Source organism: Pristis pectinata, chromosome 14 (assembly GCF_009764475.1).
Source record: "Pristis pectinata isolate sPriPec2 chromosome 14, sPriPec2.1.pri, whole genome shotgun sequence".
Taxonomy (NCBI): Eukaryota; Metazoa; Chordata; class Chondrichthyes; order Rhinopristiformes; family Pristidae; genus Pristis; species Pristis pectinata.
Genome location: NC_067418.1, coordinates 24,919,186 through 24,937,722, shown reverse-complemented (window position 1 = coordinate 24,937,722; position 18,537 = coordinate 24,919,186). Strand labels below are relative to the sequence as shown.

At 39.6% G+C, this 18,537-nt stretch overlaps 1 protein-coding gene across 8 annotated transcripts in view; it reads left to right on the top strand.

Annotated features, from left to right (window-relative positions):
- Window positions 1-18,537, top strand: part of LOC127577661 (serine/threonine-protein kinase BRSK2) — a 773,538-nt gene that overhangs the window by 421,635 nt on the left and 333,366 nt on the right. For all 8 annotated transcript variants that reach the window (XM_052029044.1, XM_052029045.1, XM_052029037.1 and 5 more), the window contains one exon: window positions 15,603-15,688. In XM_052029044.1, coding sequence (XP_051885004.1) covers window positions 15,603-15,688 — 86 coding nt within the window. The remainder of the gene's footprint in view (window positions 1-15,602; window positions 15,689-18,537) is intronic.

Sequence of the window (18,537 nt, the reverse complement as noted above, 5' to 3'; positions counted from 1 at the left end):
TGATAGAGAAATAGGGGGCTATGTGGGAGAGAAGGGTTTGATAGATCTTAGAGCAGAATTAAACATTGGCACAACATTGTGAGCTGAAGGGCCTGTAGTGTGCTATGGTTGTTCTATGTTAAGCAAGGCATGATTGGCAAGGAGAGATTAGGGAAGGCTGATTCCAAGAAGGTCCTTCGAACAACATGCTTGGAACTTGGTCTTGTACTAACTAACAAACATTCTGTTTCATCAGAGAGATGAGCACAAGACCTCAAGGCAACATGGACACCTGTTTGATTATATTATTGTCTGACTAAGGGACTACAAAGATGTTTGCATCACTTGTGTCATGATAGTTGTTGATGACTACTGGACTGATCACTGCCTAATATCCTCTAATCTCCATCAACCTGGCCCCAAAACATCAGTGTCAATAAAAATGTTGCCATAAATAACTTAATGTCGAAGGTCTCAAGAACCCCATAACAATACCTCTTCTCAGACAGCACCTCACAGACATCATGTCAGCTTGAAGCCAACAGGAGCTTCAGAATGTCGATAACTTATGGTTTTCCTGAAGTCCACCATAATTGGTAACTGTGAAGAGACTCTTGGCTTCTTGACCATGAAGAACCAAGCCTGGTTTGATGAGAATGACCAGGAGAGCCAGGAGCTAATTAACTGCAAATATAAAACATCCCTCAATCAAAAGCTCCACTATGCCTCAAGGAAAAAGAACCAGCTCTACAGGCACTTGAAGTCTGGATGAATCATTTTGTTTTAATATAAGCAATCACAGCAGCCAATTTGTCTACACTGTTAATAGTCAAGTGACATATGCCCATTCTTTAATCATTTTGTGGCGGGAGTTGGATGAACAATGATATCTGGTCAATATAGCTCTTCGTCCTTCTTTAAGATCTACCTACTTATCTTGGCTGACAGGTAGACTTTTCAATTATTCATTTGAATGATGGCAGTGTTGGCAATGCAGTATTCTCTCAGTACTGCACTTAAATGACAGCCGACATTATGTGCTCATGTCGTGAAATGGAGCTTTAACCACATTCTTCTGACTCAAAGGCAAATTCTATCACTGACACAAGCTGTTGCTGTCAGTGGTGAATAATGTGCTTGTAACAAAATTGCTTCCATTTATCAGGAATTCATAGCATAATATGAATTATTCATTATTACCCTCCATTTACTTTAGAATATATGCCAAGCCATCAACAGAGAGGAAAATGAATCACTGTCTCTCAGATATTTCCGACTGTTTATTTCTTCCTTGTCTATAGGTATTGACAGATTACAGATAATGTTAGAGCTGCAAAACAGAAATTGGGTTACCCTCAGAAACACATGCTGCAGATTATATCAGTGGTTATGGAAAAGGTCAGGGACAAATCAAATGTGGAAATATTCAAGTGGAGGAGGGTTTTTTAAATTAATTCAGTGAGTTGAAAAGGGAGCTGGTCCTGATGGATAGGAATAAAAGATAGATGGTAAAATTGGTGTGAACAATCAGGAGCTTGAAAGAAATGCTAGATGGAATGTATCCATGAATAGAATCAGAATCAGCTTTATTATCACTGACATATGTTGTGAAATTTGTTGTTTTGCGGCAGTGGTACACTGCAAGACTTAATTACTATGTTACCAAAAGTAAATAAAATCATGCAAATGAGGGAGAGTTCGTGGGTTCATGGACTGTTCAGAAATCTGATGGTGGAGGGGAAGAAACTGTTCCTGAAACGATGAGTGTGGGTCCTCAGGCTCCTGTACCTCCTCCCTGATGGTAGTAATAAGAAGAAGGCATGTCCCGGATGGTGAGAGTCCTTAATGGTGGATGCCGCCTCCTTGAGGCACCACCTCTTGAAGATGTCGTTGATGGTGGGGACAGTTGTGCCTGTGACGGAGCTGGCTGAGTCTGCAACCCTATGCAGCCTCTTTCGATCCTGCACATTGGAGCCTCCATACCAGGTGGTGATGCAACCAGTCAGAATGCTCTCCACTGTACATCTATAGAAATTTGTGAGAGTCTTTGGTGACATACTAAATCTCCTCAAACTCCTAATGAAGTAGAGCAGCTGGCGTGCCTTCTTTGTGATTGCATCAATGTGTTGGGCCCAGGATAGATCCTCTGAGATGTTGACACCAAGGAACTTGAAGCTGGTCACCCTTTCCACCACTGACCCCTCAATGAGGACTGGTGTGTGTTCTCCTGACTTCCTCTTCCTGAAGTCCACAATCAATTCCTTGGTCTTGCTGACATTGAGTGCGAGGTTGTTGTTGCAATACCACTCAACCAACCGATCTATCTCACTCCTAGCCTTTTGAGGTTCTGCCAACAACAGTGGTGTCATTGGCAAATTTATAGATGGCATTTGAGTGGTGCCTAGCCACACGGTTATGAGTGTAGAGAGAGTAGAATAGTGGGCTAAGCACGTATCCTTGAGGTGCACCTGTGTTGATTGTCAGTGAGGGGGAGATATTATTACCGATGAAATGAACGGTGTTAAAAGCTGGGTCACCCTGGACCATTAGAGATATCAAAAATAAAATGGAACATGCACTCAAAGCTTATGATAAATTTTGGGTTCATATTTCAGTGGACAATCAAGCTGAATTGAATGGTGAAAGGAACTGGGAGGAACAAAGAGTATTTCTAAGCACAGGTTAGCAGGTAACATCAAAGGGAACAAAAGTATTTTATTACCATAAATGGGGAAAGGGTAGTTAAAGGAAGGGTAGGGCAAATTAGGGACGAAAATGATGAAATGAGGCAGAGAGCATGTCCGAGGTATGAAATGAATGGTTAATACTTTCTTCACAATTTCCACCCTTGCAGAAGGGGACAAGGGTGAAATTATTGACATTCTAGTCAGTCTTCCAGTACACACATTTGGTGCCAGAAGACTTAAAAGTTTCAAATGTTTCACCCAAGGTTTAAGAAAGACCAAAAGAGAGAGGAAAAAAACCAGCAATTACATGCCAATCGTCTATCATTACTGGTATAGAAACTTGTAGAGACACGAGTAGAAATTCTCTTTAAGCAGTGCATGTTATTTTCAGGACTGCAGACCCCTATTTGTGTGGAATGTATAATGAGTGCATTGCAATTGATGTGTTGTGGCCTGCCTACCATGATTGACTAACTAGAAGCACGTATAAATTGTGAGATGTATGCTTGAGAGTTGGAGTAGTGATGGTTGTGAGAATGTAATTGTGAAGATGTTGGGAGATGACATTTGTTGCTGTTTTCATTGACCTTTAAAAAGCGTTGAACTTTTTAAACTTCTTTCTGCACTGGGACCGGGTCCTGTTGGCACTATTCTTTGCATTGACTTCATAAGCCACCTCCTCCCACTACCACTTCATGTAATTCCTGGACAGCTTCATGGTTCTCCAAACATTCAGGACCGCTCTTCTGGCACCCTGTCTTTCTACAGTAATGCACAGCTCAGTGGAGTGCTGATGAAAATCAGCACAGATCAGTGTCCCCTGTCATTCTTCCACTTGATGCTCCCCAAGGTGCACAGTGAGTTCCAGCAGTGGCTTAAGGTACTGATTTCAATCAGTTAAGATTCATTTCAGCTGGTACAAGACTTCTGAAATCACTGTCCCTTTTTAGGTACAAATATGAAGCAGAGGGAACCTTGGTTTTCAAGGGATATTGGTGATCTGGTTAAGAAAAAGAAAAAGGTGTATGGCAGGTATCGGCAACTAGGAACAAATGAGGTACTTGAAGAGTATAGAAAATGTAAGATAGTACTGGAAAAAAGGAAATCAGGAAGGCAAAAAGAAGACATGGGGTTGCTTTGGCAGATAACGTGAAGATAAACCCGAAGGGCTTCTGCAAGTATATTAAGAGTAAAAGGATAGCAAGGGACAAAATTGGTCCTCTAGGAGATCAGAGTGGTCATCTATCTGTGGAGCCTCAGGAGATGGGGGAGATTTTAAACAGTTTTTTTGCATCAGTATTTACTCAGGAAACTGGCATAGTGTATATGGAAGGAAGGAAAACAAGCAGTAGTGTCATGGAACATATAGAGATATAAAGAGGAGGAGGTGCTTGCTGCCTTACAGCAAATAAAGGTAGATAAATCCCCCGGGCCTGACAAGATATTTCCTCGGATCTTGAGAGAGACTAGGTATAGAAATTGCATGGGCCCTGGCAAATATATTTAACAACGTCCTTAGCCACGGGTGTAGGTGCTGGAGGACTGGAGGGTAGCTCATGTTGTTCTTGTTGTTTAAAAAAGGCTCTAAAAGTAAACCAGGTAATTACAGGCCAGTGAGCCTGACATCAGTAGTAGGTAAATAATTGGAAGGTTGTTCTGAGAGATCAGATATACAAAGTATTTGGACAGCCAAGGGCTGATTAAGGATAGTCAGCATGGGTTTGTGCATGGTAGATCATGTTTAAACGAATCTTGTAGAGTTTTTCGAGGAAGGTTACCGAGAAAGGTAAATGAAGGAAAGGCTGTGGATGTTGTATACATGGATTTAGTAAGGCCTTTGACAAGGTTCCACATGGGAGGTTAGTTCAGAAGGTTCAGACACTAGGTATCCATGGAAAAGGTTGTAAACTGGGTTTGAAATTGGCTTGTGTGGGAGAAGACAGAGAGTGGTAGTGGATGATTGTTTCTCAGACTGGAGGCCTGTGACTAGTGGTGTGCCTCAGGAATCTGTGCTGGGACCATTGTTGTTTGTTGTCTATGTCAATGATCTAGATGATAATGTGGTAAATTGGATCAGCAAGTTTGCTGATGACACTAAGATTGGAGGTGTTGTGGACAGCGAGGAAGGCTTTCAAAGCTTGCGGAGGGATCTGGATCTACTGGAAAAATGGGCCAGGAAATGGCAAATGGAATTTAATGCAGACAAGTGTGAGGTGTTGCATTTTTGAAGGACAAATCAAGGTAGGGCATACACAGTAAATGGTAGGGCACTGAGGAGTGTGGAGGAACAAAGGATCTGGGAGTTCAGATACATAATTCCCTGAAAGTGGCATCACAGGTAGGCAGGGTTGTAAAGAAGGCTTTTGGCATCCTGGCATTCATAAATCAAAGTATTGAGTACAGGAGTTGGGATGTTATGGTGAGGTTGTATAAGACATTGGTGAGGCCAAATTTGGAGTATTATGTGCAGTTCTGGTCACCTAACTATAGGAAGCACATCAGTAAGATTGAAAGAGTGCAAAGGAGATTTACTAGAATGTTGCCGGGTCTTGAGGAGTTGAGTTACAGGGAAAGATTGAACAGGTTAGGACTTTATTCCTTGGAGCGTAGAAGAATGAGGGGAGATTTGATAGAAGTTTACAAAACTATGAGGGGCATAGACAGCGTTAGTACGAGTAGGCTCTTTTCACGTAGATTAGGGGAGATAAGTACGAGAGGACATAGCTTTAGGGTGAAAGGGGAAAGGTTTAGGGAACATTAGGTGGAACTTCTTCACTCAAAGAGTGGTGGGAGTGTGGAACGGGCTGCCAAGAATAAATTGGATAGATATATGGATGGGAGAGGTCTGGAGGGTTATGGACTGGGTGCAGGTAAATGGGACGAGCAGAATAAAGTTTCGGCACAGACTAGAAGGGCCGAATGGCCTGTTTTCTGTGCTGTAGTGTTCTATGGTTCTATGAAAAGCAGCCAAATGGCATTCTTTAGATTTTCAAATCAATGTGCCAGGTGCGCACTTGTACCAGAGCAAACTACTACAGGTGTCCCAGCAAGGCCATTTTATTGCCTGGTTTCCAATGCAAACAGATTTTTGAGCCAAGATCCATCCAAGATTAATTGGCACTCAAAAAAGCATAGGTTCAGATAATAAATGTACATGGATTAGCAAATCATGTTTGATTAACCTGAAAAAAATGAAAAATGTAGTGCAGATGATGCTGTGTACAGGGATATTCAAAAGATATTTGATAAAGTGCCACATGTTGGCAAAAATTGTTAGCCAAGGTAAAAAGGGCAGCAATTTTGTGGGCACTGTATTGGTTAAGGCAGAGAATGCAGAATGACTATTTTCCTGACCACAGAGAAATATACAGTGGTGTTCCCTGGAGATCAGTAATAAGACTGCTGCTATTTTTGATTTATATTTGTGACCCAAACAGCATGCAGGAATACTGTCAAAGCTGATAAATGAAAGAACATTCAGAAATATAGTAAACAATGAAGACCACCTAAATGCAGGACATAATAAGATGAAATGGGCAGACAACTGGCAGCTGAAATTTAGTGCAGAGAAGTATGAACGAACATAATTTGGTTAGCAGAATGTAAAAAGGAATATGAACTAAATGGTGCATTTTTTTTGAGTCTTTTGAGTGGTATTAACAAGTCACATGATAAATTACATTATAGCTTTCTTTGGTTTGTCCTCAGCAGGAGCATCGTGGCCAATTCTGGTACCATGCTTTATAAAGGATGTCAATGGTTTAGAGAGAATTCAAAGGAAATATACTAAAGACAAACATTAGAGGAACTGGGGATTTTCACCTTGGAACAGAGAAAAGTAGGAAATTTAATTGAGTCGTTGAGAATATTGAAGGATTTGGGGAAAAAAATGATGATATATGACAGTAGAGTGAGTAACCAGAGGGGACAGATTTAAGGTCATTGGCAAAAGGACCAGAAGGTGACATGAGGAAATCATTTCCTCAACATCATTTTTTAATGATCTGGTATACACTGTGAAAAAGGGTAATGAAAAGGTAAAACAAAAATGCTGGAGAAAAATGTGAATGAAACCAGTTAGTTGCCCAAAGAGACATAGATGAATGTAATGGAGCTAGTTCTGTGCAATATCATGCTGTTAATGCATGACATAAGTGTTAGTATATCACAAAGCAATAATCTTATTTCTCGATCCATTGATGTTGACTAACTTTGAGATATTTCAGCTATTTTCTGTATTTTTCCTCCAATTATATTTATATTTTTCACTTCATAGAATTGTGCAGTGGCATAATTATGAAGCTAGCTCAGATATCTGACAGCATTAGATATTTGTCTTGGAGAAATGAAACTCATGGGTTAAAAATCCCAGTCCTGGCTCCACCATGATTTTTGAAGTACAAAAAGGCATTTTCAGAGATTTTTATATACTATAGAAGCAACAGGATCTAGGAGTACCTCACAGCAAAATAGAATAAGTGGTTTTGCTTTTCCTATTCTGGACTTCTTAGGGCTGAGAGTCACCCCAGACTGTCAGAAAATTAAACACACCAGAATAACATTATGATTCTTGTCTAGGCAACTGTACCCTCAGAGCTAATCTCTCCTATTATTAGGCACTGTAGAACCGAAGGTATGGAATGAAGAGTAATTGAGGCTATGATGTACAGATTTCCAGTTTGTTTAGTAATCAAAAAGTGATTTTATCATAATAAAGTTGATGACATGGATTTCTATATGTGTCTTTTCATTCTCAAAGCTTCTGTCTACCTCCTTGAACTACTGTGCAATTGATATGCAGTATATCTTAGAATAAAAACAAATCATTTCAATGATTTGTATTATCTGAGATGGAATTGAATTGAATTGAATTATCCGATGGAATTGCAGGGGGAAGGGTAGATGTGAAGGAACTGGAGCTGGCTGGTGGTGATCAAAGAAGAAAGAGATCTTCATTGTTGTCGGCTCTTTAGACTTGTACAGAACTCTCTATTCATTTTCATAGCAATGGCAACAGAACTTGCAATTTAACTTGCTCCAATAGAATATGTATGGTCTTATAGAAGTCATTGCAAGCTAAGGAGGGGAGAAATGCCAAATCTGGTCAGCCCAGAGCATTCTCCTTATGAATAATACATTGCTTCAGAAAAATATTTATATTTTATTATTGTTATATAGTGATCTAAATCAAATATACTGATCATTAATTTTTTTTGAATAAATGTGTTTACAGAAAATAAATTGGCATATAAACCAGCCTGAAATCCATTATATAAAACTATTTTAACATTTAATGTGGGCAATAATTCATAGGTAACTGCTCATGATATAAAAGGAGCTATTTTTAAAAATAAATAATTTAACATTAATTTAAAGTTGTATACTAATGTGAAGTTTAAGTCAAAAATTGTACAGTTATTTTGTATAACACATCTTGAGCATTAATAGCATTGTGACATTATTAAATATGCTGCAATTTAATACAGTTTTAAAGGCACAGAAATTAATTCTGTACCATTGCAATGTGTTCAGTTTTATTACTGAAAATGCCCTAGGCTCTTCAGACTAGAAATCAGGACCAGTATATTTCAAGTCTTGTTGGTCTCTTTTTTTTATTCCCCTCCACTTCTTCTCAGAACAAAACATCAAAAAGCAAAGAATAATTCATGAGTCAGTTTTACATGTGATGTGGCCTTGTACATTGAGGTTACAATCATGACACTTTGTGAGTGCAGGAAATTCTTGATTACTCCTGCACAGTAGAAGAGTGACATCAGTGAAGTGAAATGTTGTGTAATTAATAATGGATATCTGGCCGTACTTTACTGTTGAACTGAAGCATGACAGATTGACAGAACATTTTGAAGAATGGGACTGTCATTTGAGTTCTTCTGTCAGCTTCCAATTCTTACCTCCCTGGTGGAGTACAGACAGTTTTCTGTTGCTAATCAGGGTTTCAGCTAGTCTTTAAAACCAAGGTTTACTCTTCTAGCCCGTTTGCTACTTTTCCAAGTTGCTTCCTAGCTCAGGTCACTGAGAAGGACTCCCTATTACCAACAGAATGTCTAATGGGATAATTGATTGACATCCTGCATGTGCAAGACAAGATAATCTCCTGACAGTTCAGCATTCGAACAGCCAGGAAGATATTTTTCAGCACTGTACTCATGTGATTTATGCATCAGTGATATTGACTGTCCTTTGTTTTTCTTTGTTTTTCTAGCCAGACTTTAATTTTCAGATTAGTAATTTGGGTAAGCAATTAACCCATACAAATGTATTTTTCGACGAATTAGTTGCTATCTGAAATGATTTTTCTTTTAATTAATCTTTGTAGCATCAGGGTATGGTTAACTTGCACAACTTAGTGTTTTTCTGCAGTGTACTGTAATCAGCCCTTCCATGTTTCTAAATTTCAACCATTCAAGAATCCTGCATTTCTCCAGTTCCAGCCTTTTCATAAGCCTACTTCTTTCACTCCACTATTGTTGCCTATAAGCTTTGAAATTGCCTCCATAAATGTCTCCACTTCTCCACTGAGCTCTCTGCCTCTCATAAAACCTACTGCTTGAAACAAGCTTTAAATCACAAACTGTGTCTCCTCCTTCAGCCCAGTTTTGAATGATTTTATTTTAGTGGAGCACCACAGGATAATTTGCCACATTAAAACTACTTTAAAAACACAAGCTGTATTTGTCTTCTTTCTATTTACATCAGAGCATGGTCATTGAAATTTGAATCAAGCTACGGTGTTACTCTTGTACTCTCAGGAGAGGATGTCTGGATGTATTTTAAATTTTCCTTTCATGCCGCACTGGGCATTGCATTGTGTTTGGTACCAAAGCTTTTAATAGCAATAAAATATTGTTTTATAATGACACTGGGTGACATAGTTTTTAGTACATTACTACTAGATTGTATTGGTAGTATGAAACAGCAAGTTCAGACAACTATTATAAGATTCATACAGTAAGCAGTGCTAAATTGACATTATCTGGTGTGTGTGTGTCTAAGTATAGTCAATCCCCTCTTCTTGAGGTTTGCAAATGATTACAATAGGCAAAATCTTGCTAGAAAAAGTAATGGCATGTTCAAGCCACATGCTGTTATTAATGTGCTAATTGGTCATCAAGTTCTCTCAGTTAAAATGTATACTGTGAGTTGCCAATCTACCTGAACTTGCTGGTCAATTTATGCTGCTCCGCTATGTTCCTCAACATTAATGGCATCTCAGCCAAGGCCTTACTATTTTTCAGAACTGGATTTTCCCATTAAATATGCCTAGGAAAGTCAGGCCTGGTATTTGAGAGCATAAATACAGTTTTAATGGCATTGCGAATCCAATATCAATTAACAGTTCTTACACAGAAAGTGAATCATTTAGAGATCGTATCATAAAAACAGAAAATGAAGGAAATATTTAGATAAAGAAACAAAGCTAACTGCGCACTTGTACTTCTAGGTCCCTCTGTTTGACAACACTCATCAGTGCCCTGCCATTCACTGTATAAGTCGTACCCTGGTTTGAATGTCCAAAATGCATCATCTCACACTTATCTAAGTTGAAAACCATTTGCCATTCCTCAGCCCATCTCCCTAACTGATCAAGATCTCTTTTGTGATTCATTGCATGTCCGTGGGCAGGCACGGTAGTGTAGTGGTTTGCATGACACTATCACAACGCCAGTGACCTGGGTTCAATTCCCGCCACTGTCTGTAAGGAGTTTGTACATTCTCCCCGTGTCTGTGTGGGTTTCTTCTGGGTGCTCCAGTTTCCTCCCACATTCCAAAGACGTATGGGTTAGGAAGTTGTGGGCATGGTATGTTGGCGCCAAAAGCGTGGCGACACTTGCAGGCTGCCCCCAGAACACTACGCAAAAAAAGATGTGTTTCACTGTGTGTTTCAATGTACATGTGACTAATAAAGATATCATTGTAAACCTGCTTCACGATCAACAAGACCCCTTAATTTAGTATCATCAGCAAACTTGCTAATCATGCCATGTGCATTCATATCCAAATCATTTACATACATAATGAATAACAGAGGTCCCAACACTGACCACTGGGGCACCACACTAGTCACAGGCCTCTAGCCGGAGAATCGACCTTCAACCATCATCCTCTGCTTCCTATCATCGAGGCAATTTTGAATCCACCTCACTAGCTCCCCCTGAATCCCCTGCATCCTGACCTTCCAGATCAGCTCTCCATGCGAAACCTTGTCAAAGGCTTTACCAAAGTCCATATAGACAACATGCACTGCCTTATTTTCAACTATCCCCTTCGTTATCTCTTTGAAAAACTCCAAAAGATTTGTCAGAAATGACCTCCCATGCACAAAACCATGCTGACTCTTCCTGATCGGGCCTTGACTATCCAAGTGATGGTGGATCTTGTCCCTCAGAATTCCCTCCAGTAATTTCCCTGCAACTGAAGTCAGTCTCACTGATCTGTAGTTCCCTGGCCTGTCCTTGTTACCCCTCTTGAACAATGGAACAACATTAGCCACCCTCCAGTCTTCTGGAACTTCGTTAGTGGCTAACAACAAAGCAAATATCTCAACAAGGGTCTCTGTGATTTCTCCCCTGGCCTCCCATAAGGTCCAGGGGCGCGTTTGAGTAGGCGCTGGGGATTTGCCCACATTACTGTGCTTCAAGGCTGCAAGTACCCCCCCACCCCCCGTAATATGCATATGATCCAGGGCCTCACAACTTATTACCCTCATTTCTTTGGCATCCATGATATTCTCCTTGGTAAACACCAAGAAGAAACAGACATTAGAAATCTCATCCATCTCCTGCGGCTCCACACATAGGCGGTTCTGATGATCTTTAAGAGGACCTAGTCTCTCCCTAGTCACCCTTTTACTGTTAATATAACTGAAGAACCTCTTGGGATTTTCTTTAACGTTGCTGTTAAATCCATCTCATACCCTCTTTTTGCCCTCCTGATTTCCCTCTTAAGTCTGGTCTTAAGCTTATCATATTCATTGAGAGATTCATTTATACCCAGCTGCCTAAATGCTATGTATGCTTTTTTTCCTGACCAGAGCCTCGATATCTCTCATCAGCCAGGGTTCTCTGAACTTGGTATGTCTACCGATCACCCTAACAGGCACATGCTGCCCCTGGACTCTTAATATGACCCTTTTAAAAACCTTGCCAACTGTTCATTTGTCTTCGAATAAAATCACTCAGTTGACCCCAGCTAGATCCTGCCTGATGCCATCAAAGTTGACCTTGCTCCAGTTCAGGACTTTAAACTGTGGACCTGGTCTATCTTTTCCCATAACTATTTTAAAAACTAATAGAATTGTGGTCAATGGACCCAAAGTGCTTCTCAACTGCCACTTCAGTTAATTGGCCCACCTCATTCCCTAAGAGGAGATCCAGTATTGTTCCTTCCTGAGTAGGTTCCTTTATATATTGCATCTTGGACACGCCGCTCAAATTCTGCCCTATGCAAGCTCTTTGAACTCTGGGTGGCCCAGTCGATACCAGGAAAATTGAAATCTCCCACTAGCTCTACTATTCTCACAACTATGTACAATTTCTCGACTTGTCTGCTCCTCAAGTTCCCACTTACTGTTGGGGTGTCCATAATATAGCACTACCATCCCCTTCTTATTTCTAAGTTCTACCCGAATGGCCTCGTTAGCTTGTTAGATGATCCCTCAAAAATATCCTCTATAAACACTGCTGTTATGTCCTCCTTATCATAAAGGCAACACCCACTCCACTCTTACCTGTTTCTCTGTCGCACCTAAAGCATCAGTCTCCCGGAATATTTCATATTCACATTAAATAGTTTACTATTGCATATTTCAAATTCCTCTGAGGATTAATTTCAAATATTTAACTTTAAATTTTTATGTATTTTAATTTTCCCTTTCTCCCCCTCTTCCTCCCCACTCTCTCCCCCTCCCCCTCTCTCCCCCTCCCCCCTCTCCCTCTCTCTTATTATCCATAATCACCCCTGAGAAAGCAATGTGAGCTAACATATTGAACTACTGCTGTCATTCAACTGAAGGTGTTTCCATCGTGCTATTGGACAAGGGGTTCCTGATTTCAACACAATGATAGTGAAGGACAGCCATATACTTCCAAATCAGGATGGTGTGCAACTTGTAAGGAAATCTGCAGGTGATGGTGTTCCTGATATGTGATAGTGATAGTCTGTAACCTTGATCTTTTTGGTGGTAGACGTCACAGGTTGGGATGTCTTGTTGGAATAGCCTAGGCCAAGTAATCATAGTGCATTTTGTGGATGATACTCACTGCAAACGCATTGTTGGTGGAGGTATTTAGGGTAGTGGGTGGGGTGCTAATTAAGTGAGCCACTTTGTCCTGGATGGCATGAAGCTTCTAGAGTGCAATTGGAGCTGCATTTATCCAGGCAAATGGAGAGAATTATATTGCAGTCCTGATCTGTTTCTTGTAAATGGTGGACATACCTTGTTTACATCCCTTAGTTCTTGATTCCTCTGCCAATGGAAACAGTTGCTCTATAGTTTTTAAATAGTTCCAGCAGCCTCCTCCGCTAGGAACTATTTTAAAACAAGATCCCCAGCTTCCGTGGTTAATCCACATAACTGAAGTCCCTTATCTCCAGAAACATATTGATAAACTCTTTTGCAATCTCTGCAGTCCTTCACTTCTTTTCCAAAATTTAACATCAGTATGTGGGATACAATGCTCCATTAGTGACAAGACTAGTGGTTTATAAGATTCTTCATGACTCCCTTGCTCTTGTTGTCTATTTTTAAAGTCTTGGAACCTGTATACTTTTTTAACCACTTTCTCAGCCTCTTCAGCCACTTTCAACAAACTATGCACAAACTCCAGATTTGTTTGTTCTTGTATCCCTTTTAGAATTGTGCCGTCCAGTTTATATTGTCTCTTCTCATTCTTCCGGTTAAAATTCAATGCTTCCCTTTGCTCAGCATTAAATTTCATATCCCATCTATCTGTCCTTTTCACCGGCTTATCTACATATCCTCTAAGTTACCATCAGTTCAGCACATCTCCAAATTTTGTGTCAGCTGTAGAGTTTGGAAATTGTGCCCAGGACTCACCAGCATAAAAATATTCTTGGGTTTGTTTTCCTTTTGATGATACTGTTAATGCTGCACATTTATTTATGTTAAATTGATTAGTGTATGATTGTAAATAAAACAGAAAATGTGAGAAACACTCAACAAGTCAGGTAGAATCTGTGGAAAGAAATGCCTTACGACTTTCCCTGAAGGAAATATCTCCATGATTGACACAGACATATGTTTTTATGATTAAGTTACTTGACAGATTTCTGCAATGATTCACTTTAATACTTGATATGAGCTTGACTGTGCTAGTAAACATTGACATTTGATATCTTACCTGTATATTTTCTTGAACCTGCCATTGTGTGCTGACATCTTCCACAGGAAAATATACAGGAGACCCATTAACTATTCCGAGTTGAAAAATGGTATCCATGCATCTAATTCAGTTTGCGGCTCAAGTTTTTGTCACCTTTTCTTGTCCTTAATTTGTGAAGTAAGGTCATAAGTAACCAACCAATCACACAACATACATTTAATGGATTCAGTACCATTGCAGTTCATGAAACAGGACTATTTATGATTTGTCCACAGGTATGGAAGAGTTGCAGAGATATTCCATAAGAGCTATTCAGACAGTTTCAGTCTGATTTCTATGAGTTTTAAAACAAACTTTTAATCTTATTGCAGACTGCCATACATGAAGATAGTATTGAAAGTCACATTCTGCTGTTAAAGGTCTAAAGAGCAATTACTTCCTAAAGGCATGTGGAGATTATTGATTGATTAACCAGTATTCCAGAGAAAATTTCACTCTACAGATGCTAGAAAGTAGTTGGAAATGGTAAAAAAAAAATCAACTGCATGTTTTATTTTACAGTACCAAGAACTTAATAGTAACAATTTTGGTTTTTTGGACTGGCGAGGCAAATGATAATAATGAGAGGTTAAAAGGCTTAATCAGCATAAAGATATTCTTGGATCTGTTTTCTTTTTGATGACACTGTTAACAACGCACATTTATTTATGTTAAATTGATTAGCATTTGATTGTAAATAAAGCAGAAAATCTACCTTCTTATGAGTTCCCTAAAGGAAATATTTCTCACGATTGACACAGACATATGATTTTATGATTCAGTTAATTGACAGATTTCTGTAATGATTTACTTTTATACCTGGTACGATCTTGAATGTGCTAGTGAATATTGACATTGATACCTTACCTGTATATTTTCTTGGACCTTCCATCTTGTACTGTCATCTTCCACAGGAAAAGATACAGGCGTTTATTTGAATGAAGAAGAATGGTTGTGAGGGAGAAGGGTATTCAGAAATTCAATTTCTTCAACTGTGAACCTATATATAGAACTTGTGAGCAGAATTTACAATATAGGATCAGAAAGACCCTGCACTGGGCCTTGTTGATAAGCTGGGTCTGGGCCACCTGGCAAGGTTCATGCTAGGAAACTTTAGCAAGCAGGCAAATGGTGAGTGTGGGTATTCACCCCTTCAGTGGGCAATCCAGGTTATTGTGTCCTGAAGCACCATCAGTTGGCTGGATATTTTTGATAAAGTATGAATAAAGACCATATTAAACTTGCTACATCTCTGATTTTGATGCAACCTTCTGATCATGCTGTCAATAATTCATTTAATTAACTCTGTATAAAAAATAATTTTTAAAAATTGCACTAGTTTTGTGTATGCTCTGGTTAAATTGCCTTTATTCAGGTGCTGATTCAGTTCTGAAATATTTCTACCTATTGTTATATTTGTGTTGTTATTAGCAAAGACGAAAAGAGCTGGTGTGTAATTCAAACTCTTCATGAAAGAGCAGAAATCTTTATTATTTCACTATGGGTAATTTGACTTTTCTCTCTTGTCTTTCAGGTGGAAAGGGAGATTGCCATCCTGAAGTTAATAGAACATCCACATGTTTTAAAGCTACACGACGTCTACGAAAATAAAAAATATTTGTAGGTATATGCTTAGTATTTAGCTGAATGTATGCTATATTGATTCCTTTCTCTTGACTTACAATGAATTGGTTTATAATGAATGTGCTTCTGTTTACTTTATTTGCAACTTTTGATGTGTTTGCCAAAAATCAAAAATAATTCATTATAGTTGAAACCTTGTCTTTTAAAATGGATTGTAGATTGCTATGTACCTGGTTCTAAAGATTTGCATTTCTCATATTTTGGTCTCCCCACTTAAAAGTGTTGAGGTCAGTGAGCGTGTGTTCCGTTAACAAAAATTGGAATCAAAATTATATGTAAATTATATGAGGAGATAGCACGGTAGATTATTTTATCATCCTTTCACATCCAAGGCCAGGCTTAAACTGCCCTTCAGGTGTTTGAGATGTAAGTGAATGTGTTTAGATGACATTCCTTAGTGTTCTGTTATCAATCCACGTAACAGAACTGTTCATAATGTTCCACTACATTAGCTTTTTCACATGAAGAGATTTGTAGGATGACTAGTTTGTGAAATAGAAACCCATGATGAAGTAGGCAGCCTCTTATGCATTTCAGTTAAAGTGTACTGATGGAGCAGGCACTGAGTGCAAATGCTATAAAGGGTACCTCCCTGACCTTGAGAAAGGATAATTCAGAAAACAAAAATCTAAATAAATATCTGTATATGCTTCTGGCACATATTGCAGGTTTCTTGCCTTAGCTTAAGAGTGAGTTGAAAAGACCAGTTTGGAACCTATCTGTGGGCAACCATCAAGGCTGGGAATTTCTTTCACAGAGGATTCTCTCCATGGTGCTGAATTCAGGATGATACTATCAGAAGTTAGAATTATACAGCATGTAAATAGGCCTTTTGACCCTCGACGCCCATACCAGCACCAAGCACCTAGTTATACTTATCTCCTTTTATCCTTCCCACATTTCCATCAACTCCCCCCAGATTCTAGTACTCACCTACACACTAAGGGAATTTGAAGCAGTCAATTAACCTATCAACTCGCACATATTTGGGATATGGGAGGAAACAGGAACACCTGGAGGAAAGCCATGTTGTCACAAGAATGTGCAAACTCTATACAGAAAGCACTTGTGGTCAGGATTGACCCTGGGTCACTGGAATAGTGAGGCAGTAGCTCTAGCAGCTGCATCATTGTGCTGCCCTCAAAGTTTTAAACAGATTCTGTTTATTTTCAAAAATTTGCAAGCTACTATTGTGACCTACAGTTAGAAACATGTTACCATGTCAAAGAAATGAGGGGATTTAAAATGGTCTGGTCACAGACATCCACATCGCTACTAAAGTTCTGTGCTGTTATTGGCTGTGTTTGGTGCCTGTTGCTTTGGCCAACCAAAAAATGTTTTCCATTTCTCAGAACTGAAAAATGTAAAACAAAACGTTTGTCATGGTGGATGTAGTTTTTATATTTTGATACAACCCCCACTATGTAACAAAGCAGTGGTGACAGATTGGAGACATTGATCCAACTACACTCTGATCTCCTGGTTTTATTCATGCTGCCATTGGGGCACATCAAATGGAAAAGGTTTTCTCTTGCATACTTCAGCCTAGCTTCAATGGTTTTTGCAGAGGCCTATACCTATAGATCATATACCTCAACCTGTGGTGTGTTCCATGTTTGGTGAAGGAAGAACTATTGAAAACAAAAGAATTCTGCCTCTCCTAAGAAGATAAATTATTTTTGCAAACAGATGGGCCAGTGGATTACAGTCTGCTTTCTGTTTCCTTGCCCAAGAAGGGAGGAAAACAAAAGTCAAGAAACTATATGCCAGTTAGTTGGTAAGGTGCAAGAATCAATAATAAAAGAAAAAAAATAGTTAATTGTTTAAGAAAGCTTCAGGTAATCAAACCAAGTCAGTATAGTTTCATGAATAGCAAATCATGTTTGACAAATGTACTTGGATTCTTTGAGGATTACTTAAGAAGGAGATTAGGAGAGCCAGAAGGGGACATGAGAAGGCCTTGGCGGGCAGGATTAAGGAAAACCCCAAGGCATTCTACAAGTATGTGAAGAGTAAGAGGATGAAATGCGAAAGGATAGGGCCTATCAAGTGCAGCAGTGGGAAAGTGTGTATGGATCCAGAAGAAATAGTGGAGGTACTTAATGAATACTTTATGTCAGTATTCACCACGTAAAAAGATCTGGGGTATTGTAGTGAGGACTTGCAGTGGCCTGAAAAGCTTGAGCATGTAGATATTAGAAAAGAGGTGGTGCTGAAACTTTTGGAAAGCATCAAGTTAGATAAGTCGCCGGGACCGGATGAGATGTACCCCAGGTTGCTGTGGGAGGCGAGGGAGGAGATTGCGGAGCCTCTGACGATGATCTTTGTGTCGTCCATGGAGACAGGAGAGGTTCTGGAAGATTGGAGTGTTGCGGATGTTGTTCCCTTATTCAAGAAGGGGAGTAGGGATAGCCCAGGAAATTATAGACTGGTGAGTCTTACCTCAGTGGTTGGTAAGCTGATGGAGAAGATCCTGAGAGGCAGGATTTATGAACATTTGGAGAGGTATAATATGATTAGAAATAGTCAGCATGGCTTTGTTAAGGGCAGGTCCTGCCTTACGAGCCTGATTGAATTTTTTTGAGGGTGTGACTAAGCACATTGATGAAGGGAGAGCAGTAGATGTAGTGTATATGGATTTCAGCAAGGCATTTGGTAAGGTACCCCATGTGAGGCTTATGGAGAAGGTGAGGAGACATGGGATCCAAGGGGACATTGCAGTGTGGATCCAGAACTGGCTGGCCACAGAAGGCAAAGAGTGGTTGTTGAAAGGTCGTATTCTGAGTGGAGGTCGGTGACCAGTGGTGTACCTCAGGGATCTGTAC